The 24,496-nt window shown below is 43.5% G+C and overlaps 1 protein-coding gene across 3 annotated transcripts in view; it reads left to right on the forward strand.

The window, feature by feature from the left end:
* The window catches only part of ldah (lipid droplet associated hydrolase), a 306,360-nt gene that overhangs the window by 25,371 nt on the left and 256,493 nt on the right, over positions 1-24,496 (forward strand). For all 3 annotated transcript variants that reach the window (XR_010962896.1, XM_067984345.1, XM_067984344.1), the window contains exon 2: positions 11,096-11,260. Coding sequence is in view for 2 of the 3 variants with exons in the window: in XM_067984345.1 (XP_067840446.1) it covers positions 11,110-11,260 (151 nt within the window). In the remaining variant the exon portion in view is untranslated. The remainder of the gene's footprint in view (positions 1-11,095; positions 11,261-24,496) is intronic.

Raw genomic sequence — 24,496 nt, forward strand, 5'->3', positions numbered from 1 at the left:
CTGGGATTGGTGATGATGCCATCGGGGGAGGACTGGTAGAGAGCTCACTATAGTAGCCATTTGAGTGTAATTCAAAGTCTATAATAAAGGATGACTGAAGTATCAGCTTGGCTCAATGGTGGCACTCTTGCTTCTGAATCAGAAGGCCATGATACAACAAAAATAAAGTTGTTGACCAACCATGGCAATCAATCTCTTATCAATTATTCTATAACCAACCTAGACATGAGGTGAAGAAAACTCCCAGTGGTGGAACTTTGGGAACCATACTTCCAAAGGCATCTGTTTCTCCCAAGCATACTACAGATGTTATGTCAACAAATTACTCGTGCTGTATCTCAAAATATTATTTTCTGAAAGAAATCTAATTTGCATTTGAATGAATCAACACCATCTGCTTCCGTCGTTTCCCTAGGGCATCTGTTCCATAGATTTACCACTCGCTCACTGAAATAATGTTCCGCTGATACCTTCCACACCAGGAATTCTGAAATGCCCTCTTTTTCCGCAGCTGCGGATTGCCCTCTGCTGTGGTCAACAAGGTTCTTGACCGGCTTAGTCCCATTTCACGTTCTTCTTCTCTGAATCCCTCTCTCAACTGTGACAGAGATCTCCCAATCTTCATTTTCCACCTCCCCAGCCTCTAGATTCACCAGATTACCATCTATCATTTCCACCACTTATAACATGATCCCACATCTTCCCATCCACTCCCCTCTTCACTTTCCTGAGGTATTGTTCCCTCTGACCCACTCTGGTTTCAGCTTTTCAACCACCTCTACTTCTAGCTGCCCTTCCTCACACCTTCCTGTGTAAATTTAGGAGATGCAACACATGCCTATTCACTTCCTCCAGTACCACTGTCCAGGGCCCCAAACAGTCCTTCCATGTGTGTCAGCAATTTAGGTGTACTTTCTCTAATTTACTGTACTGTATTCGTTGCTCATGGTACGGTCTCCTGTACATTGGAGAACCCAAGAACAGATTAGATGATCGCTTTGCTGAACACCTCTGTCCTGTCTGCACATGTGACCTCAAGGTATTTGTGGCTTGCCTCTTTACCTCCCTCTCTATCATTGGCCTCGTAAACCGTTCCAATAAAGCTCAATGAAAGCTTTAAGAAGAATGCCTCCTCTTTCTCCTAGACAGTCTGCAACCCTCTGATCTTTATATTGACTTCAGTAACTTCAGATTTTAGTTATATCCGCACTTTCAAACCTGCTTTAATTTCATTCCTGACCCCAGGTTTTCCATATTTTGCATCTCTCCCATTTTCTCACATTTCCCCAGGTCTTTCACTTATTTAAGTATTTACGCACCCTTTGATTCTTTATTGTCTTAATGCTTCTGTCCATTACTTGACTGAGATAACTTGTTTCATTATTCCTGATACATATATATATCTTCCCCCTTCCCTTTTTATGATTGTATTAATATGCCTGCTGGCCTCTTCTGTTTTAATTCTGAAGAAAGGTTCGCACCCAAAACATTGTCTGTTCTTTCCACAATTGGTGATTGACCTGTGTGTTTGCAGCATTTTCTGTTTTTGTTTCAGATTTCTAGCATCTGCTGTATTTTGCTTTTTACTTACCTTTATTCCAGTCTATCTTAGGATAGTTAAAATCACCCAATATTTTTGCCCTGTTTTCTTACATATCTCTCTGAACTGTTTTCAGATCTTCCCTCTTTACTTCATTTCTGCCGTTTTATGGCCTGTAATGCGCACTGAGAATTGTAAAATTTCCCTTCCTATTTCTTAATTCTATCTATATGGATTACACCTTAACAAAACCAGCTGGGACATCTTAACATTCCAGTGCTCTCTTCTTTTCCCCCTCCCTATCTCTGCTGAAAACCAGGAATTATGGGCCAGAATTTACAGTCAAAATAATGGTGAGGCTCTGTTCACCGTTACTTAAGCGCAAATCGGACAGCAACTTCAGGCGAGGGCAGATGGGCAGTTAAACACGAAAATTAGGAAGTTGCTGTCCGAGAGGCACTGTTCAACCATTAGCTTTGCGAAAACAGCATCTCGCTGTCTGACTCACCATTCAAATACATTGAACAGTGTGAAGTTCCTGTACTTGCATGGTAGGTACGAACTAAACTCGCCACAGAAATTTAGGGCTTGTCATTTTCAGTTTAAGTATCCTTTTTAACGGCATTATAAGTCTTAATTACTGCCAAACAACTTCTCTGGCACTGAAAATTAACTTTTACAAGTGTGGAGTCGCATTCCTTCAACTTTTAATTGTTGGAGATTTTAAAAATTTAAATAAGATTTTTTTTAACTTTTTCTTTCTGTCTCTTTTATCTCTCTCTCAATCTAATCTTTCTTTCCCTCTATTTTGCTTTCTATACCGGATTTGACATTGAATTCACTATTCTAACTTACATTTCAGACACCGCGCTGTTCATTAACAATTCTTCAATCTGATTGGTCAAGGAGATACGCAGTTGCTTGCCCTGTTCACACAGATCCCAGATGCCCTGTAGAGGGTGCCATGCTCTTTGGATCTTTAACTTCAAGCGACTTACAGCGCAAAAGCTCAAGGAAAGCATATGGGCAAGGGCAAGTCTAACAAATGGCAGGTGCCGTTCGCTCGCCAGCAGTAGTAAATTCTGGCCCATTAAGTTTCCTGTCCAAGTCTTAACCATGTCTCTATCATTGCTATTTTATCCTATCTCTCTGTAGTTATTAATGCTTCCAACTCTCCAATTTTGTTTTGAATACTTTGTGCACTCAATCCTGAAGCTAGGTTTTATTTGGAATGTTCTTACTCTTTTTCTAGCTTTTCTCATTTAATTTTTTTTCTATCCCTTACCCCTTCTACAACAATGTTTTTACCTCTCGTTACCTCAAAGTCTCTTTTGTTCCCTTTCTCCTCTGATAACATTTTCTCTTTATTTCAGCTAAACCTTCTGCTTCTGTTCCAACAGTAATCTTGCTCTTTCTCTAGTCTCAAACTCAAACTTTCCCTTCCACCTGCTCTAATAGTTTAAATCTTTCCCCATTGCTCCATTTATCATCTACGCAAGGACAGTGGTGGTGTTTCAGTTCAGGTGAAGGCAGTCCCTTCGGTATAGCCTTCCCTTGTTCCAGAACTTGATCCAATGACCCACCAAAGTCATCAGCCCTTCCTTCCTGTACCAGCCCTGCAGCCATATGTTGACCTTCCTATTTTTCCTTTTCTTAACCTGTCCAGCATGCTGTACAGGAAGTGTTCCAGAGATTACTACCCTTGAGGTCTTTTATTTCAATCTAGTGTCTAACTCGTTGAACTCCCTCTGCAAGACCTCATATGTACTTCTGTCTGTCATTGATGCCATCATGGACCAAAACTTTTGTCTGCTCTCTTTCCCTTCCTGGAGGTTTATCAGCTGTTTTGTGATGTTCTTCACCTTGGCACCAAGGAGGCAACATACCATTTGGGACTTCTGGTCGTGACAGCAAAATCCTTCACTATAGAATCTCCTACTTCTACCAGTCTCCTGTTCTTGTAGTCTACGTGACTCTCAACCTCCCCCAAGATAGTCCCTTGCTTCTCCCAGAGACAGCGTTGCTCAGAACCATCCTCCTCTGAGCCACTGTCACTGTCTTTCAAAAAGAATACCTGGCTGCCATTGATCATTTTAGGTTGGGATTATACTTAGATCAGTAGATGAAGTTAGAGGTTCATAGCCAAAGCACCAGAGTCATATTGTGGGTTGCTGTGTGGCTATGAATCCCGATTTCCGCCAACATTAAGAGAACGCGAATGGTTACACTCAAGCAGAGCTCTGTTCCCAGCCAGTAAATTTGAAATGGTTTGAGAGCGTCGGCAGGTGCGCCCACTCTCTCACCATTATTTAAAAATGTTGCTTCACTTTGTAAAGTGCCAGGTTGTCCAGCTGACCCACCCCTCCCAGCACATTATGGAAATTGGAGACATATCAGGCCTGACTGCGGAAGTATTCTGTCACTTTTGTGTCGCTGCAAAGTGGAAACCCTGATGCTCCCAGTACTTAAGCATCAAAAATTTTCTTTTGAAACTTGCACTGTGCAGCAGTTGGCTGAACTTGAAGAGATCATTTCACATTCCTGGCAGGTATTATCATCTGCCCCTCTGTTTGGAATTGATTTTTTTTTTGCGTATGTTTAGACATTTAGCAGAACAACAGTGTAAGGGCTTTCATTTGATTAAGGTATTCAATGACTGGATTTTCTCCAAATACAAAGATTTTTTGGGATCAGAGTGCTCTCCTGAGCAATTAAATATTAAAACACATTGGATACTGTAGCTAAGAAGGCCTACTGTTTCTTGAATAATTAATAAGGCTGCAGTAAGAATAAATTGTTGATTAATGGCACAGCATTTCTTCTGTATTTATATGTCGTAAATACAACTGAAACTAAGTGATGGCTATCGTACATGTAGCATATGCGTATCTTATTATATAAAATAATGAATCAACTATTGAATGGTGCTAATACAAGGATTTGCTGGTTAGTCATGCCATGCCATAAGTTTTGAGATATTTCAAACTAGTTATCTATCACTGAATGAATTTTAAAAAGAGGTACTACTGTTGGATTTGCTTTGCTGTATATTTCTTGAAACCAGATGTCTCATTCTCTTTGAAAGCATTTTATTTTCATGAAAAAGTTATCTTTAGTTGATTTTATCAGGGGGTAGGATAAGAATTGTAGATTTGTTTTTTAACCAATAAATAGTAATCCTATTGGACAGCTCCATTTTTGCACCACCTAGGCTGAGGAATGGGGTTGGAAATATTCTTTCAAATACAAATTGATTTGTTTTTGATTTGCCTTTCAAGTCAGGACTGCAAGATAACAGTTACAGTTCCCCTACTTCCCCCATGTTCTCCCCTATTTTTCCTCCTCCTTACCTGAAGGCAGTGGTTTACATCCAGGTATGGTTCCATGGATAGCATTAGCCATTTGGTCCCTTGTCGAAGTGGCCAAGCAGTTCCAGGATCATGCAGTACATTCACCCATTGAGTCAATAAATTACAGTTTCTGTTTGTAATTGTTCGCAAGAGCAAAATTACTGGAAACTTTTTTTTTATTCGTTCACGGGATGTGGGCGTCGCTGGCGAGGCCAGCATTTATTGCCTATCCCTAATTACCCACGAGAAGGTGATGGTGAGCCGCCTTCTTGAACCGCTGCAGTCCGTGTGGTGACAGTTCTCCCACAGTGCTGTTAGGAAGGGAGTTCCAGGATTTTGACCCAGCGACAATGAAGGAACGGTGATATATTTCCAAGTCGGGATGGTGTGTGACTTGGAGGGGAACGTGCAGGTGGTGTTGTTCCCATGTGCCTGCTGCTCTTGTCCTTCTAGGTGGTAGAGGTCGCGGGTTTGGGAGGTGCTGTCGAAGAAGCCATGGCGAATTGCTGCAGTGCATCCTGTGGATGGTGCACACTGCAGCCACAGTGCGCCGGTGGTGAAGGGAGTGAATGTTTAGGGTGGTGGATGGGGTGCCAATCAAGCGGGCTGCTTTATCTTGGATGGTGTCGAGCTTCTTGAGTGTAGTTGGAGCTGCACTCATCCAAGCAAGTGGAGAGTATTCCATCACACTCCTGACTTGTGCCTTGCAGATGGTGGAAAGGCTTTGGGGAGTCAGGAGGTGAGTCACTCGCCGCAGAATACCCAGCCTCTGACCTGCTCTCGTAACCACAGTATTTATATGGCTGGTCCAGTTAAGTTTCTGGTCAATGGTGACCCCCAGGATGTTGATGGTGGGGGATTCGGCGATGGTAATGCCATTGAATGTCAAGGGGAGGTGGTTTGACTCTCTCTTGCTGGAGATGGTCATTGCCTGGCACTTGTCTTGCATGAATGTTACTTGCCACTTATGAGCCCAAGCCTGGATGTTGTCCAGGTCTTGCTGCACGCGGGCTCGGACTGCTTCATCATCTGAGGGGTTGCGAATGGAACTGAACACTGTGCAGTCATCAGCGAACATCCCCATTTCTGACCTTATGATGGAGGGAAGGTCATTGATGAAGCAGCTGAAGATGGTTGGGCCGAGGACACTGCCCTGAGGAATTCCTGCAGCAATGTCCTGGGGCTGAGATGATTGGCCTCCAACAACCACTACCATCTTCCTTTGTGCTAGGTATGACTCCAGCCACTGGAGAGTTTTCCCCCTGATTCCCATTGACTTCAATTTTACGAGGGCTCCTTGGTGCCACACTCGGTCAAATGCTGCCTTGATGTCAAGGGCAGTCACTCTCACCTCACCTCTGGAATTCAGCTCTTTTGTCCATGTTTGGACCAAGGCTGTAATGAGGTCTGGAGCCGAGTGGTCCTGGCGGAACCCTAACTGAGCATCGGTGAGCAGGTTATTGGTGAGTAAGTGCCGCTTGATAGCACTGTCGACGACACCTTCCATCACTTTGCTGATGATTGAGAGTAGACTGATGGGGCGGTAATTGGCCGGATTGGATTTGTCCTGCATTTTGTGGACAGGACATACCTGGGCAATTTTCCACATTGTCGGGTAGATGCCAGTGTTGTAGCTGTACTGGAACAGCTTGGCTCGAGGCACAGCTAGTTCTGGAGCACAAGACTTCAGCACTGCAGCTGGGATGTTGTCGGGGCCCATAGCCTTTGCTGTATCCAGTGCACTCAGCCGTTTCTTGATATCACGTGGAGTGAATCGAATTGGCCGAAGACTGGCTTCCGTGATGGTGGGGATGTCGGGAGGAGGCTGAGATGGATCATCCACTCAGCACTTCTGGCTGAAGATGGTTGCAAACGCTTCAGCCTTGTCTTTTGCACTCACGTGCTGGACTCCGCCATCATTGAGCTTGGGGATGTTTGCAGAGCCTCCTCCTCCCGTTAGTTGTTTAATTGTTTAATTGTCCACCACCATTCACGACTGGATGTGGCAGGACTGCAGAGCTTTGATCTGATCGTTGATCTGATCCTTGCATGTTCACATTGGGAGAATGCAGTCTGGAAAGATTTTCCTAACTTACTGTAAAATTCAAAATAAGCAGAAATGTTTTGACATGATTGTCCCTTCTTCTCAACTGAAATGCTGAGCTATATGTACTGTAAACCTGCTATAATGTGACCTGCATTACCATTTTTTTTCAGCTGGCGTACAAATTTCAGGCTGGTGAGAGTTTGCTGTACTTAATTGTTTTTCTTATCGCCACTGTGATCAGGGGTTCATCCGTTCCAAATTAGTGGGTCCAAAGCCTTGTTTTGAGCACTGTACTAAGCAAAATGAGCACAGGGAGTTTTAATCCAGTCCCAAATGCACAGGAGCACACATCAAAAGTTACTTGCTTCAACACTTATTTTCACTGATGGGCATCACACTCCCTCAGGGTCAGAAATAGAAATGTGGGGAAAATGTTCATGCATTTTGGAAGCAGAGCAGCTGGAGCCCTGAACTGCATCTAATTGGACTCAGTAAGAGTGGTTGCTGCTGAACAGGGAAAACAATCTATTGTCGCCGCAGCAGAATAACGTGGATAAATGTGAGATTATACACTTTGGTTGTAAAAACAGAAAGGCAGATTATTATCTGAATGGTGATAGGTTGGGAAAAGGGGAGGTGCAACGAGACCTGGGTGTCCTAGTACACCAGTCGCTGAAAGCAGTTAGGAAGGCAAATGGTATGTTGGCCTTCATTGCAAGAGGATTTGAGTACAGGAGCAAGGATGTCTTACTGTAGTTATACAGGGCCTTGGTGAGACCACATCTGGAGTATTGTGTGCAGTTTTGGTCTCCTTTTCTGAGGAAGGATGTCCTTGCCGTGGAGGGAGTGCAACAAAGGTTTACCAGACTGATTCCTGGGATGGCAGGACTGACGTATGAGGAGAGATTGCGTTGACTAGGCCTATATTCACTAGAGTTTAGAAGAATGAGAGGTGATCTCATCGAAACATATAAAATTCTAACAGGACTAGACAGACTAGATGCAGGAAGGATGTTCCCAATGGTTGGTGAGTGCAGAACCAGGGGTCACAGTCTCAGCGTACAGGGTATGCCATTTAGGACTGAGATGAGGAGAAATTTCTTCGCTCAGAGGGTGGTGAACCTGTGGAATTCTCTACCACAGAAGGCAGTGGAGGCCAAGTCATTCGATGTATTCAAGAAGGAGATAGATATATTTCTTAATGCTAAAGGGATCAAGGGGTATGGGGAAAAAGCGGGAACAGGGTACTGAGTTAGACAAAATGACCAGCCATGATCTTTTTGAATGGCGGAGCAGGCCCGAAGTGCCGAATGGCCTACTCTTGCTCCTATTTTCTATGTTTCTATGTTAAAGGAGAAATTACCCATAACCAAAGTCACGAAGTACCACCTCATTCCCCCAAAGATTCTGCTGCAAATCATCGGCCAGCCACTATAGTCGAAGAAATAGGAGGCTAGGATTGAAAGGGTACATAATAGTAGCCACTAAAGGAAGGCATCGTGGTCATGCTTGTCAGATTTGTTTTCACTGAATGGACTTTTGTCACTAACAGGTTATATATGGAATGATCTGAAGCAACGTGGGGAATGCCTGTGCAAAGGAATAGCAAAATGATTTTTAAATGGGAGCCCTGGCAGTTTGGAAAAGAGCTACATGTCAGCAAGTGAATGATTTGAGCTTGTTCCCAGATAAGGACTGTGATGAGAACACTGTTTGGATGTTGGGCTCGGATCTTAGTCAGATGAAGGCGTCCCTTAAGAGCTGTGCCTATAGCTTGCAGAATCCAGTTATTGTTTCATGAGTGAAGTGTGGCCTTCTCAAATTTCCTCCCTTACCTCTCTGCCTCTCTCCTCCTCCTTTAAGATGCTCCTTAAAACCTACCTCTTTGACCAAGCCCCATCCTAATATCTCCTTATGTAGCTCGTTGTCAAATTTTGTTTGATAATCGCTCCTGTGAAGCGCCTTGGGACATTTTACTACTTTAAAGACGCTATATAAATGCAAGTTGTTTTGTTGTTGTATTGCTGAAGGGTCACAGTGAGGTAACCCTATGAGAACGTGCAGACGTAGAAGCGCGTGTTCAAGCAAATAGGTTCCAGAAGCCGCCCACATTGCTTGTTCGGCTTGGCATCTCTGAGGTGGACCTTCGGATCCTTTTCTTCCTCCCCATCCCAGAGGAACCCGATTTGGTTCCTAATGCATAGAAAAAACCTGTAGCTCTGAAGAAGGGGCACAGCAGTCTCTTGCAGCTAGCTCTGGATCCCTTGTGGCATTCATCAGTGCAGCACCAGTGGTCCCCCATAAACAACAACTTCCATTTATAATAGTACCTTTAACATAGGAAAACGTCCCAGGGTATTTCACAGATGTGTAGTCAGACAAAAACTGACACTGAGCTAAAGAAAGATATATTAGGAAGGGGGACTAAAAGCTTGGTCAAAGAGATACATTTTAAGGAGGGTGTTAAAGAATGGGAGAAGGTGGAGAGATGGAGAGATTTAGGGAGGGAATTCGAGAGGGGTTAGACGGCTGAAGGCGCTGTTGCCAATGGTAGGGTGAAGAGATTTTGGGATGCAACAGCGGCCGCCCTAGTTGGAGTAACGCAGAGTTCTCTTAGGGCTGGAGGAGGTTGCAGAGATAGGGAGAGGTGAGGCAATGTACGGATTTGAACATGAGTACGAGAATTTAAAATTGGAGGCATTTGGGACCAGGAGCCGATGTAGGCCAGCGAGCACAGGGGTGATGGGTGAGTGGCACTTGGTACGGGTTAGGATACGGGCAGCAGAGTTTTGGATGAGTTCAAGTTTATGGAGGTTGAAGGGCAGGGGACTGGCCTGGAGAGCATTGCAATCATCAAGTCTGGAGGCGATAAAAGTGTGGATGAGGTTTCAGCAGGTCTTCTAGGCCTCAATGCCTAAGGTGTTCTTAATAGGAGAAGGAATTGGGTTGGGCCAAGCCATGCCCTCCTGCGGCCATTTGCATGTAGCAGGATGGGCAAAAACAGCCACTGCAATATGCCTCGAGGGGTCAGAGAAAAATTGTGCAAGCAATTTTTTGGGGATCGGGATTCAGTGTAGGCCTCCCTTCCCCATTTTCCCCCTGATTTCCATCTGGGATGCCTAAATATGGGTGAAATTTCAGAGAAGAATCTAGCCTGGTATGTCTTTCAGCTGAGTTTGTTGCATCAGATTGCTGCTCCACCTCTGGAGCAAGTAAGAATAACAGGTGCTCTTGCAATAATGGTTTTTAGAGTGTATACACCACTTGTAGAGGAAGTAAGGATAGTAGGCATTACAGCATTACTCTTGATTTCAATTTAGTGGAACGTGACAGTGTTACCAACTCAAGTATTTCAATATATTACAGATGCAAGTTTTTCTTCAGTGGTCATTTTCAGGGCTCCAAAGCATTTTTCCATACTCTAGTCTTGGAAAGACTGACAGTAATTGAAAAATATTTGCATAACTATGAAGAAAATCTAAGTTGCTATTATGTGACTACAAGTAAAGGCAACATTTTTCAAATAGTCCAAAGATTGTGTATTTTTTAAAAAAGAACTTTAAATGCATAGTAACCAGAGTTGAATAACAAACCTGACCTTTAAATGATATAATTACTATCAGTATTGTACTACTTAGCCCTCAGAATTATTGCAGAGATCCCTTGAGGAAGCAGCCCTAATGTTTTCTTTGCATTGATGTTCACGTTGCTTTACTGCCAATGAATGGAAAGATGAAAGTTCCCCCGCTTTTTTTTCAAAAAGGCACAAAATGTTACTGCAGCTATTAACATTTTTAAAACTGTTACATTTTTTAAAATCTTAAATCATTTCAATATGATTCTTCAGCTGGCTTGCACTTCTTGTTGTGGCAGCAATCTCCATGCAGCTGTCCAATTTGGGCGGTTTTAAGCTTTGAACCTATGTTTGGCGTCCGATTTAAAGTTGCACCATCCATTGGATGGTTGGACGTATGCCTGGAGCTGTTGGGCTTCACGCAGTCATAATTTATGTTACCTGTAGAGTACCGAATATTAGATGTGGTTTGATGTTAATCTTAACAAAAATTAACTCTATCCCACCACCCCTCCCTCCCCCGCTGCCCTCCCAAGCAGAAGATATGTTTTTTTTTTGACAGTTGCAAATTTTATTTTGTTTAGCTTCTGGTACAAAAATGCTGTGTATGGAGGAAGAACCATTAGCCCAAGAAGAATTCCTCTATTGCTGTGGGGCTGCTACTCAGCTGTTAAAGTTTGGATCATTTGATTGCTGGCTGAAAGATGGATCAAAGAATTCTTCCAAGGTGTTATTCCTGATTATTCCAGGTAAGGAATCCAAAGTATTGGATTTTCAAAGACAAAAAAAAATCAGAGTTGTTTTCAAATCTTTTGTCAACTTGAATGTAGCAGAACCTTACACACAATACATTTGACCTATTTTTTTTCAATTGTAGCACTGAATAACATAACTTCAGTTTAATTCAGATGCTAAAATCTATAATTTATTGGTAACATTGGAAGAAGAAATATCTGGGTTCAGTGTGATTTTGATACATTTCCAAGCAATCAGAGCATTTCCATTGTATCCATCTTGAGTATATATTTTGACAGTTTTTATTATAGAAAAGCAATTTTATCTGACAATTTCTCATCTTTCAGCACATATTGTGGAGATGCACACAAGTGTAACTACATATCTTTTCATCATGCCTTATAAAAATTGTCTAAGAAGAAACTGTAAAGTGTCAATTCTATATAGTTATTATTGTTACAGTGAAAATAAATTTGAATACCAAAATATTTTCCTTCCTCTTACAGACTTAATGCATGCTGATGTTTGTATTCTAATGTTCATGGTAGACACATTATTCAAGTGATCCTTTTAGCAGGGACATTGAGTATTGAAGTGTGGAAAAGCCTATATTCCTAGAATGAGTTAAAAGATCCAATGATCTGGTGAGTACCAAAGATACCAGTCCTTCCATTTAAGGGAGGACATTTGAATGGCCAATTTTCCACTTTTGGTGTAAGCTTTTTCTAAAAGATCAAGAACTGGTAAATCCATTTGAGTGGTAATTTGTCACTCAAATTTTCTGGGTCAGCTGATTTGTATCTTTATTCATGGAACCAGATGCAGACCGAGTCAAATGCAAGAAGCACAGTAGTGGTAGGAGAGGAAATTTGTGTGCAAGTGAAATTTAAAGGGATGGAGACAATTAAAGAAGACTATCACAATGGGGAACAAAAATTCTTAAAGTCTTTACAAAGATTCCAAAGGCATTTCAATCGATTAGCAGCCTTTTTAAGGCTGAAGGAGCAGAGGATTAAAAAGTGATGGATAAAAATGAAGGAAAAGGTAGACCCCATGTAAAGGTTGAGGTTGCAGTTGATTGGTTCTGTCACTTTCCATGCCATCTTTATGATGCTTGTTAGCAGGTGTCCTCATGGCAGATGGCATAGCTCTGCATTTGTCCCTGAAACCCTGACCTTGTGGAATATAGGAACAATAGGAACAGGAGTAGGCCATTTAGCGCCTCGAGCCTGTTCTGCCATTCAATGAGATCATGGCTGATCTGTGACCTAACTCTATAATACCTTTGGTTGGCAAAAATCTATCAATCTCAGATTTAAAATTAACAATTGAGCTAGCATCAATTGCCGTTTGTAGAAGAGAATTCCAAACTTCTACCACCCTTTGCATGTAGAAGTGTTTCCTAACTTCGCTCCTGAAAGTCCTGGCTCTAATTTTTAGGCTATGTCCCCGAGTCCTAGATTCTCCAACCAGTAGAAATAGTTCCTCTCTATCTACTCTATCAGTTCCCCTTAATATCTTGAAAACTTCGATCAATTCACCCCTTAATCTTCTAAATTCCAGAGAATACAACCCTACTTTGTGTAATCTCTCCTCGTAATTTAACCCTTGGAGTCCAGGTATCATTCTAGTAAATCTACACTGCACTCCCTCCAAGGCCAATATATCCTTTCCAAGGTGCGGTGCCCAGAACTGAACACAGTACTCCAGGTGTGGTCTAACCAGAGCTTTGTATAGATGTAGCATAACTTCTACCCCCTTGTATTCTAGTCCTCTAGATATAAAGGCCAGCATTCCATTAGCCTTTTTGATTATTTTCTGTACCTGTCCATGACATTTTAATGATCTATCTACATGGACCCCTAAGTCTCTTTGGATCTCTACTATTTTGAGCTTTTCACCATTTAGAAAGTACTCTGATCTATCCTTTTTAGGTCCAAAGTAGATGACCTCACACTTGCCTACATTAAAATCCATTTGCCACAGTTTTGTCCATTCACTTAATCTATTAATATCGCTCTGTAATTTTATGCTTCCATCTACACTGCTTACAATGCTGCCCATCTTTGTGTCATCGGCAAACTTAGATACGTGGTTCTCTATGCCGTCATGTAAGTTGTTAATCAATACAGTGAATAGTTGAGGCCCCAACCCAGATCCCTGTGGGACACCACTAGTCACATCCTGCCAACTTGAGTACCTGCCCAATATCCCTACTCTCTGTCTCCTGCCGCTCAGTCAATTTCATAACCAGGTCAATAATTTGCCCTCAATTCCGTGAGCTTCAACTTTAGCTACATCTCTTACAAGGGACTTTATCGAATGCCTTCTGGAAGTCCATTTAAACAACATCCATAGACATTCCCCTCTCCACTGCTTCAGTTACCTCTTCAAAAACATTTTCCCACAGCCATTGGAGGTGAGTGCAGCAATGCCTGTAAATATGGTTGGTGGCACTTTGGTGGGCACAGCCAATAAGGCTCCGCTGGCTGTTTTCTTCAATGCAGCATCATGTCAAGCGTAACTTGCTATGAATGGGATGCTTCTGAGGAATCATCCATTATTACAGTCAGACCTTCATTTGTATCTGTGCCATTGAGCCTGCTGTCACTGAGAGTTGGAGGCTCTGCCTGCACTAATCATCTGCCAAAGTGCGGTCTGGTCTCTTCTGTATGCAGACTGGACGTGCAGGTACCAGCAGGTGTGCACAGAGCACCTCTTGTCAGTCGCGATCTGCCTGCCATATCTTTGTGGCTGCTCTTCATCACAGCACCTCACATTGGTGGATTTTCATTGGGAAACCCATTGATGGCTATAAATGTGCTGCAGAAAAATATATAAACAAAACTGTTGTTTAAAAGGCTCATGAGAATGTATGTGCCATGAGGAAAAGAATAATTTAAGAAATAGCTTCAAACAGCAAAAGAAGTTTCTTTCTGGTCCTTGATATTTTCTTGCCTGCACTGCTCATCTCTTGGTAATCTTAGATGATGAGTTACAATGGGCTTTGATGTGACTTAATGCTGACTCAGCATCGACCTCAGAATATGACTTTTGCATTATTGACGTGGATCTGCATGCTTTTGCTGGAACTGAATGCTAAGCCTGGAAGTGTACATTGAGAACTAGTGGGACAGAGACCTGGAGCAGGATTTTAAAAGGGAAAAACGGATGGGCGGGGCAATCAAAATCGCTGTTTTTGTGAGCAGGCAGACATCCCGGCTGGAACCCGCACATTTTTGAATGAGACTCGGGCAAATCACATCAGTCACCAGGAAGTCCTGCTCCCACTTAAATCCGGCAGGAGGTTAATTAAAGTGGCAAATGTACCTCATTGAGGTACTTAAGGTAGTTTATTTTTTGTGTATTGGACACTTAAAAAGATTTAACGTTACCTGGGCGGCTTTCCCACGGCTTCCGATTTACACCTGGTGAAACCAGGCGGGAAGAGCCGGATCAATGAAAAATAGACTAAATAAATTAAATAAAATTATATTTCTCATTGTAAAAAATGTAAATAAACAAACCTTAAAAACGATGTTGCCTGGATGCCCCCCACGATCTCCGATGTCTCCACTCTGATCCCGATGTCCGATGTCTCCACTCTAATCTTTGTTTCCCCTCCCCACCCCCATCTCTATCCTAACTGCCGATCAGGTCTCTCTCTCTCTCCCTCTTTCTCCCCCCCCCCCCCCCCCCCCGCCCGCCCTCTTGGATGTAAAGCTCCTGTTGGCAGCCAGCCTATCAATCAGGCTGGCTGCCGGCCGCAAAATCCGGAAGAGGCTTTGATTGGTCTTATCGCGACCCGCCTGCTTCCTTTCCGGGTTTCACACTCGCAAATCACCCCCTCCGGACTCTTCCCGCCACCATATTAAAATCCTGCCCCTGGTGTATCCCTTTTTCCCTCAGCCTAACGCCCCATAAACAAATTAAAATGGGGCTTCAGGCTGAGGAAAATCGGGGCCTGGGTATTTATAGAAAATCAGTAGAGGAGCTTCCAGGAACGGAATTGCTCCAAAAGTGATTAATAGTTTGACATTCAACCTAAATCTAGATTACTTTTTGAACAAAAAATATCCGGTATCACTTGTTTTAAGCACCCCAGATTAGATTCTAGCCACCATGACCAGCAGGAAGTCTCATTGTAATGTCACCTTTCAGCAGTGATGTCCGCATCTTTGGTTTACTCAGGTAACTGGAGGAGAGGTGATTGCATGATTTATTTTTTTTACAATGGGACCTTATTATGTGTGCAGATAGATTAGACAAACAAATCCAATAGAGTTACCCTTTCCACCTTAATTGAAGGGGGTTATTCACCTTGGTAAGTTATGCATAATAGTACTTTTTAACACAAATTTGTATTTCCATTTTTAAAATCTTGACAAAGCACCTAGGCCTAGAAATTAGATCGCGATGCACCTGTTTTTCAGGTGTGAAATGGGCGCTTAAGGGTCCATCATGGTGGGTGGTGCCACGCGGCCCGTCCTGTGTCAGACGTGCAGAGCCTGCCATATTTTATTGGTCAACCAGGGTGCACACTGGAAGTATTCAAAAAGCTCATAATAATATTAAAATAAAATAAGAGTCCTAGGCTGGTTGTAGAACCCTCTCGTGAAATTGGCCTGCTCCAGCGCCTGACACGTCATAAACTCATACAGCAAATCATGGCACAAACAGTCAGCAAAGACCCTGCAGGAGCGCTATACAGGTTGGTTGCTGGTTTGTATGGCTAGGCTGCTGGTCAACTTCTTGGCCTTTTTCCTTGGCTATTTTCTCAGTTCCACGACTGACTAGTGAATTCTGGGAACAACTTTTTGCTGGTGTTGGATTGATTACCTGCCTTACAAATATTCCATTTCAGTCATGGATGGTCTGTTTATCTACCTTTGGGGCTAGAGGAGCAGCAACGAAGACAGGAGTGAGCAGGAGCAGCTGGGAGAAGAGGGAGAAGGAGGGAACTGTGCAGGAGGCTCTACTCATGGCGGTTCTTCGGGGAACACTTTTCCTATTCAACCTGATTGAGAAACAGTGCGTGAAGCACCTGCACTTCAGCAGGCAGGCTGCAACAGAGCTCTGTTGCCTGCTGCAGTCACAACTGGAGCCCCAAACCAGGGCATGGACAGCACTGCCTGTGGCTGTCAAGGTCATCATGACACTTAGCTTTTATGCCATGGGGTTGTTCCAGGCTGCAGCAAGTGACACTAGTGACATCTCCCAGTTTGTTTTACACTGCTGCATCAGGTAGGTGGCTGATATTCTCTACTCCTGGAGGAACATGTACATCTCTTTCCCCACGGGCCAAACAAAGTAGGATAAAAGAATGTTTGAACACTTGATTATACAAAGGACATGCTCGCTTGAGATTTCATGTCTTCTGAAATTTTTGCTTCAGAGAGAAAGGGAAGGTATAATTTGCGATGCGCTAATTGAAGTTTGCGGTGTCTGACAGAAAGTTTGAATTATTTTTAAGTAAGGAATCACAATCCCAAATGCAAACTGAAGGCATAAAATACATATGATGACGTCACATGGTCAGATTTTTTTTTAGTGTGAAGAGATAGCTGTCGCATAGTCCAGTGAATTTTCATGGCATTAACATGTTCTTGGGAATGCCACTTATTAAATCCTGTCTAGTCTGAAAGAATAGAGTGCAGCATTTTGCAATCGATGTCTATGAACAAAATGGGACTATAGCTACTACATAACTAGCTCTTCCATGTTTTGGGTAAGAGTGAGATTTGCTGGTAAAGAACCAATGGATTTTTTTGAAATGTTCAGTTGAAAGAGACTGACCAGATTTTGGCTAGCATGAGGTCTCCAAAGAAAGCAACATACATTTTATTCTCTAATATAAAAAGCAAAATACTGCAGTTGCTGGAAATTTGAAATAAAAACAGAAACTGCTGGAAACACTCAGTAGGTCAGGCGGCATCTGTGGAGAGACGAAGGCAGCTGGATGACTTAATTCGTTAAGCCTCCCTTTCTCTCTCCACAGATGCTGCCTGACCTGATGAGTGTTTCTAGCATTTTCTGTTTTTATTTGATACTTTATCCTCTGTTTCCCACTATTTACTACAATATAAAATTGTTTAAAGGCTCATTAGTTCAATTAAATGGTGGTTTATTTTTCTGGAGGATAAAAATGTGGCAGTTTTCTTTTAGCATCCTCAGCTGCAATGCTATAAGTCTGCCCAACTTATCCCCCTGTGAAACTTGTTGCTTTAAAGACCATATCCTAATTGTCAGTTCAGTATAATGTAATTCAGATTTTATATTACAGAGTTGCTAAAAGCAGTGTGTGTGATCACCCTGAAACTATTTTCCAGTCTTTTGTATGCCCAACGAGTTGTGAAGAATTCTGCTACAACACCCATTACTTGTATCCTCATTTATTTAAGTAGTCCTGGACACATTCCACCTGGTCCTGGTATCTGACAAAAATAAGGCTGTCCCGTTTTTCTGAACATTTTAATGCTGATCCCTATTCCTCTCTGTCTTTTATTCTTTAAGATGTGCTATTTCTTCTTTAATGTTTTGTGGTGTCAGACACAAGGGGCTCGATTTTGAAAGGGTGGCGGGATGGCGGCGCGGGGGTAACCCGACTACGAAAATCTTACCATTTCCCACGCGATCGCAAGTTAATTGGTGGCCCTTTACGTGGCTTCTGGGTTTGCTGTCCGAAAGCTGCGCAGTGGGCAGACTGCGCACCCGCATGACAGGCTACCAGCTGGAGGAGCTATATTTAAAGGGTCATGGCTTTTGCTGCAGAAAACACCAAGAACACACAATATGGAGCAGCACAGGGGCAAGGCTGCTCCAAGGTTCAATGATGCCTCTCTGCAGCAGCTACTGGCCAGGGTGAGGAGGAGGAGGGAAGTGTTTTACCCCACGGACGGAAGGAAGTGGCCTGCCTCGGCCACCGAGAAGGCCTGGCTCGAAGTGGCAGAGGAGGTCACCAGCAGCGGCAACATCTCCCGCACCTGGTTCCAGTGTAGGAAGCGGCTCAATGACCTAACCAGGTCAGCAAAAGTGAGTACACTTACTGATTCTCCTACATTCCGTATTCCACATCTTCGCACCCGCCCCCCACCCCCCCCCCCCAACTCATTCTGCACTGCCAAGACTATTCCATCATATCACTCCTTACACCCACTTAAGGCTCATCCTCAACTTACCTACATTTCCTCACCTCCCCATTAGTCACCCCACCACTACCACTCACCCCAATCCTCATCCAATGTGATGTCTCTGTCTCATACTCACCCACTGATCTGCCTCTTTCACGGTCAGCCTCACCCAAAGCAATGCATTCATCGACTGAGCACTTCACCATCACTCACTAACACGTCTATTCTTTCTCCCCTTCTAGAAGAGCGCTCAGAATGCACGTGAGAGGGCGAGGACTGGAGAGGGGCCACAATAAATAGTGGTCCTCACAGACGCGGAGCAGGAGGTGCTGCAGATCAGCCGCACCCTCGAGTGCCTGTCTGCCAGGAACGCCGAGACTGGCACCCCACAAATGTCTGGTGACACAACTTTAATGTTCATCACACACAACATGAATTGATCTTAAGAATGATTGGCATGTTGAACATTATGCTCATCGCAACATGACACATCTGTGATGATGCTTAATATTGCCTTCTGGTCTCTTACAGGCCATTCAGTGACGGCAGAGGGCGAATCCTCAGAGGAGCTCCAGGTTTCTGAGGGCGCATCATCACATCTTAGTGAGCCATCCACCAGCGCAGATACTCACCTCGGTGGGTCCCAGTCGTCAGTTAGTTGAGTTGGCACCTGGTGAGTCACCACACACAAGTGAGCACGAGAAGACATTGGTGACAGGCGCAGCTGTGGAGAGTCCGCATCGGTGGGCGCATTACTCTCCAGGCTCTGCTCAGCTGGACGCAGATGCTGAACCCCGGGCGCTATCCTTTAAAAGGAGAATGATCGAGGGACAGGAACAGGTGCCACGTGCGCTCTCCACAATAGCGCAGAGGATGGAGAAGTCCAACTTCTGCATTAGTGGAATGGTGGCACAGGTACGGGAGGGAATCTCTGAGATACATCACAGGGACGTGCGCAACTGTCTGAGACAGTGTCGCAGGTAAGTGCGGAAATGTCTGCGATGGAGAGAAGGCTAGCCTCCATTGAGCTTCAAGCACGGCTCACAAATGAGTCCATTCAGGCCCTGACAACGGCCTTTAGGACTCAGGGTGAACAACATTCTGGCGCCTTAAACAGGCTGCCAGATACTTCAGAAGCGGCCTTACGAGGCATCACACATGTCCTCCAAACTGTTGGCCAGCAGGATGGTAGGAGTGATGTGGGCCTGGCCCAGGAGAGGGATGATGTCGAAAGAGGACATGGAAGTGGGGATTCCACTCAAAGTGCTCCCACGTCTCATCTGTTGTCCTCCTCACAACCAGTACCCGCAATGTTGCCTCCTCTCCAGGTGGCCTCGTCAGCCCCTGCACAGGTGCAGGTGGAGCAGTCTTTGGCAGTGCCCTCACGGGCTCCAAAACCCAGAGGGTGTAGGCCGAAAGCATCAAAGCAGTCAGGGCATGAACATGAGCAACCTGACACTACCTCTGCTGCAGTCACAGGGGATGCACCACGTAGAAGTTGTAGGAAGAGGAAGGCTAAGGTTTTGTGAGCACGAAGGGTATGCACAAGGATGTCTGACATACTGTCATGTTTTTCATTTATCTTTGGTTTATGTTATATTCACATTAAATGTTGGCATTCTCACCACTACTGCCACGTCTTGCCCATTCTTGACTGGCTTTTGTGATCGGGCCCTTTCATGAGCTTCACCATGAACGGTGACACTTGATGCAACCCATCGGGTCACTTTACAGTGGGTGTATGTGTAGTTGCAGAAATGTTTTGTGCAGGGAGAGGTGGGCAGGCTGGTGTTGGCGTTGCTCTATCCAGGTGGTCTGAGGACTGGACTCTTCATGCTTTCTGATGTTAGGAGAACCGTTCACATATGAGTGACTCCCTGACTTCACAAGCAGCCAGGTGAGCCGCTGCTCTGGCCATTGGTTCCTCCTCCTCCTCCTCCTCTGCCTCCTCCTCTGCTCATTCTCCTCAATGTGGATGGCAGCTGTGGATGGGGCCTCCTCAAGCGGCACCCCTCTCTGTTGTGCCATGTTGTGCAGGGCGCAACACACTACTATAATGCACCCCACTCTGTCTGGTGTGTATTGAAGCGCTCCCCCAGAATGATTAAGGCACCTAAATTGCATCTTGAGCAACCCACAGCATGCTCAATTGTAAACCTGGTGGTGATGTTGTTTTATCAATGCTGTTGCTCGATGATGGGGTTCCTCAGAGGTGTCATGAGCCACGTGTTCAGGGGGTATCCCTTGTCCCCGAGGAGCCAGCCCTTGCAGGTGTTCGGTGCATGGAAGAGGCCCGGGATGTTGGATTCCCTCAGAATGAAGGAATCGTGACAGTTGCCAGGGAATCTGGCGCACACGCAAAGGAACCTTTTGCGGTGTTCATAAACGAGCTGAGTGTTGTTGGAGTGATATCCCTTTCTGTTGATGAACAGCCCTGGCTCGTGTAGAGTTGATTGTATTGCTACATGGGTGCAATCAATTGCACCCTGTAACCGTGGGAAGCCAGCCATAGAGTGGAATCCCACTGTCCTCTCAGTCTGGCTGAGGTCGTCCATGGGGAAGTTGACGTACTGCGAGGCTCTGCGAAACAAACCGTCGGTGACCTGCCTTATGCACTTTTGTGCAGACGACTGAGAGATCCCGGCGGTGTCACTGATAGCACCCTGGAATGATCTGGAGGTGAAGAAGTTGAGGGCAGTGGTGACTTTAACTGCGATGGTTAATGAGATGCCACCAGACCCGGCCCGGAGCAGCTCGGCATGAAGGTGGCTGCAGATATCTTCAACCACCTGGCGACTCACTCTTCAGAGAGGTCTAGGAAGCTGAGCCTTAGTCTGTAGAACCTCTGGCGAGGGTAGTGCCTCCTGCAATGGCGCTCCCTCTGTTGTTGCCCTCTATGCTCTTGTGCAGGTGCCTGTGGCACAGCACTGTGTTGTGGAGCTCCAAGTGGTGGAAATTCACAACGTCCCTGCGAAGCTGGTGATGTTCCTTGTCCTCAGATGTACTGGTGAATGCAGCCATCGCACCCCCCCATCCTGATGGTGTCAGTTTGAGGGGGTCCAAAAAGTTGGTAAATATGCGTAAATAGAAGAATTCTGAGTGTAAACCAAGAATTTTCAGTCTAAACACAAAGTTCTCCCAGCTAAAAGTTTGTCTGAGACACCTGTGTGCCCTGCTGCAATAACTTACCTTTTATCCCCATCTGTCAAACAGGCATTTAAATGTCCAACTGGCTGCTGCCTGAAACACGTCTCCTTGAACATGGAGTGTTTTCCACAGCACGGAAACATGCTGAGACTGAATTAAAATCACATCCCTGCTTCAATCTCCACAAAATTAACCACTTAAACAAGATCAATTATGTCAATAACAGGTTTAACTATCGTTCCGCTGGCTTTAATTGCCAGCGGGAGTTCCGGATTCGTGAAGCGCACGCACACAGGTAGCAATCCCAGAAGTCAGCGGGTTGGAGTCAGCTTCCGAACCCGCTCGGGATTTTCCCAATTTTCGCAGCCCCCCTGCCCTCAACGCACCAGCAATTTGATTTTAAAATTGTGCCCAAGGACTTTTAAGAAACCTTTCCAATTAAACTTATTTGCACACTGACTCTGCGCTTTACTCTATTGCATAAAGTGGAAGTCAACCAGATCTCTGCAGCGCTACTTCAACTTGTACTCTAAGAGAGGCATGTATTATACGGATATAAGTTATAGTCTGCCTCCACCTCTGTCATTTAGTCCCGTTATATTTTCCTCCCAAATTGGATAGGGTGGATGAAGTACTTGGAGGGCATTTAAAAAATGCAAATAGCAAAAAGCAACAGCCTGAAATTGAGCTTTATTTCAGAATTTAGTAAACCGATAAGTAATATATCTCTGGACAGATAACAGTTATGAAATTCAACAATAAATAAGAAGCAACTCAGGCCCACATATTTTATAAGGATGCAGTTCGGACTTCCAGATAACACAGCAACATCCGACTAGAGTGGACAATGTATAACTGACCATATGAGCAGGGAAAGGCTGATCCACATAAGTGCATGCTTAGTTCTGATGGCACAGATCACTTTTAGAAGTGAGGTTTTACAGAGATGGGACTGGTGGTGATTTGCAACAAGTGAATATGAGAATACCTGATATTGGATTCTGCTTCTTCTAGCCTTCCCAATGGTTTGGCAATTGAAAGGGATATGCTGCATTTATTGCTTGATATCTTTGGTAGTATTGACCATCATGGTTTTGAGAAAGCAATTTATTAGATGGCTTTTAAATGCAACCTGTCATGTGTCACATTTAACTAAGTTTAGCCAATTTACAGTATCTTTTGAATTCAAATCTGAAACTATATTACATATAATGGCTATTGTGACTTTCAATCTTCCATTAGCAAGAAATCAGCATGAGGTATCTGCTGAATTCTATATCCTTTCCTGCATCTAGAAAGCAAAGCATTTTATTCAAGCTTTGGTCTCAGTCTGGGATTGTAACTCAAGTGCCCATCATTTGAACCTATACAGTGTGCAAACTAAAATTTTTGGCTTAGAAAAAAAGTGAGAAGATTCAGGGATTGGTCAGTGACCAGCCTTATTATATTTGGCATATAGAGGTAGCGCTAATAAGCTACCTTAAATTCCTAATGTAATTTTTATCTGACTCAGAATTTGCTCTGAATTGCATGATTCTTAAAACTTCATCATATGAATGCTAAGAGAGTTCTAGTTCTATTCCATTTGTATAGATAGTCACAAGTCAGGAAATGTTTTTGCCTCTTATGGAACCAGGACTAAGGAGTTGATAATGGCCTAATAATCTGTATCTAACGTTGGATCTAATCCCACTGTATCTTTTTGAGAATGGAATTAAATGTTACAATTTTGTCGATAATTTGTGGATGCTGGACATAATATTTACTGAAAATGCAGCTGAATTCCTAGGCTCCATTCCAAAAATTCCATCCAAACGTAGCAGAACAGTCAGCTGAAAGAAAGCTAAATGTGCCCTTCAAAAGCTTAATCTTGGAAAAGCTATTGGCCCAAATGGTGTACAGAGCTCAGGTTCTTAAGGTCCCCTCTGAGGCATAAGCTGCTTCCCTTAACAGCAAGCACCGTGCCTGTCCACAAGAGGAGATCAATCAGACCAACAACTCCAGAGTGCAGTCAGGTGTTTTTGATTATCGCAACAGGCTAAAAAATGCATTTTTAAAAAAAAAATTGATGTGAACGAGAAGCATGCTGCCAGAAGAAATGATGGAAAAGCTCTAAGCTTGCCTATTTTGAAGACCCAGCTGTTGATTTTAGCCCAGTATTATACCACACCCCACATTACACTTCAATATTGTAATTTTTCAGATGTCTGGTTCTTAACCATGGAACATTGCAATGGACCTTTATATAACTACATTAATTACTCTATTCTTTAAACTCTCAGTTCTTCAATAATTGCACGTTTAGTATTTTTTGAAAAAAATGGAAACAATTGCAATTGTTGTAATTAAGAGATTTTAGTTCAGTAATAACTTCCAGAATGCATGCAATTTTTCAGAGATGTCATATATTGTATATAGTGTGAAGCAGAGTTTTGTTTTCAGTATCCGTGTTTTTGGGCGTATTATGCATTTGAGTGTGAAATGAGCAACAATTATTTAAAACTAATTAGAAACGGGGATGCTTCTCTACCTATGTGTCAGCTACAATTTATTTGCAAATTAGATAAGAATTATTTTTTTTATTTATGAATTTTACCAAAAATGAATGAGTTCATAAAAATTTTAGGGGATTTAAAATGTTTTAGGTAACAAATACTTATCCTATATCACATTTTACTTGTGTTAGTAAAAATGAAGGGGAAATCAGATGTCTACCTGTCTTGATTCTGTTCATGAACAGTAATTTATAACATTCATAATAAGATTTTTAACAAGAGCTATAACAAATTCCACTTTGGCTGTGATTTTGTGTTTTCCAGTAACCAATTTCCCAAGCTTTACTTTTGTTTGGGCCAGCTATGATGTATTTCTTCACTGGCAGTCATTTTGAATCATAATGATGGCCAAAGCTCTGCAGCTTTGAAGTCCCATTTGGATGAAGATACAAAACTCAAAATCCTGGCGTTGTTACAA

This window comes from Heptranchias perlo, chromosome 5, assembly GCF_035084215.1.
Source record: "Heptranchias perlo isolate sHepPer1 chromosome 5, sHepPer1.hap1, whole genome shotgun sequence".
NCBI lineage: Eukaryota > Metazoa > Chordata > Chondrichthyes > Hexanchiformes > Hexanchidae > Heptranchias > Heptranchias perlo.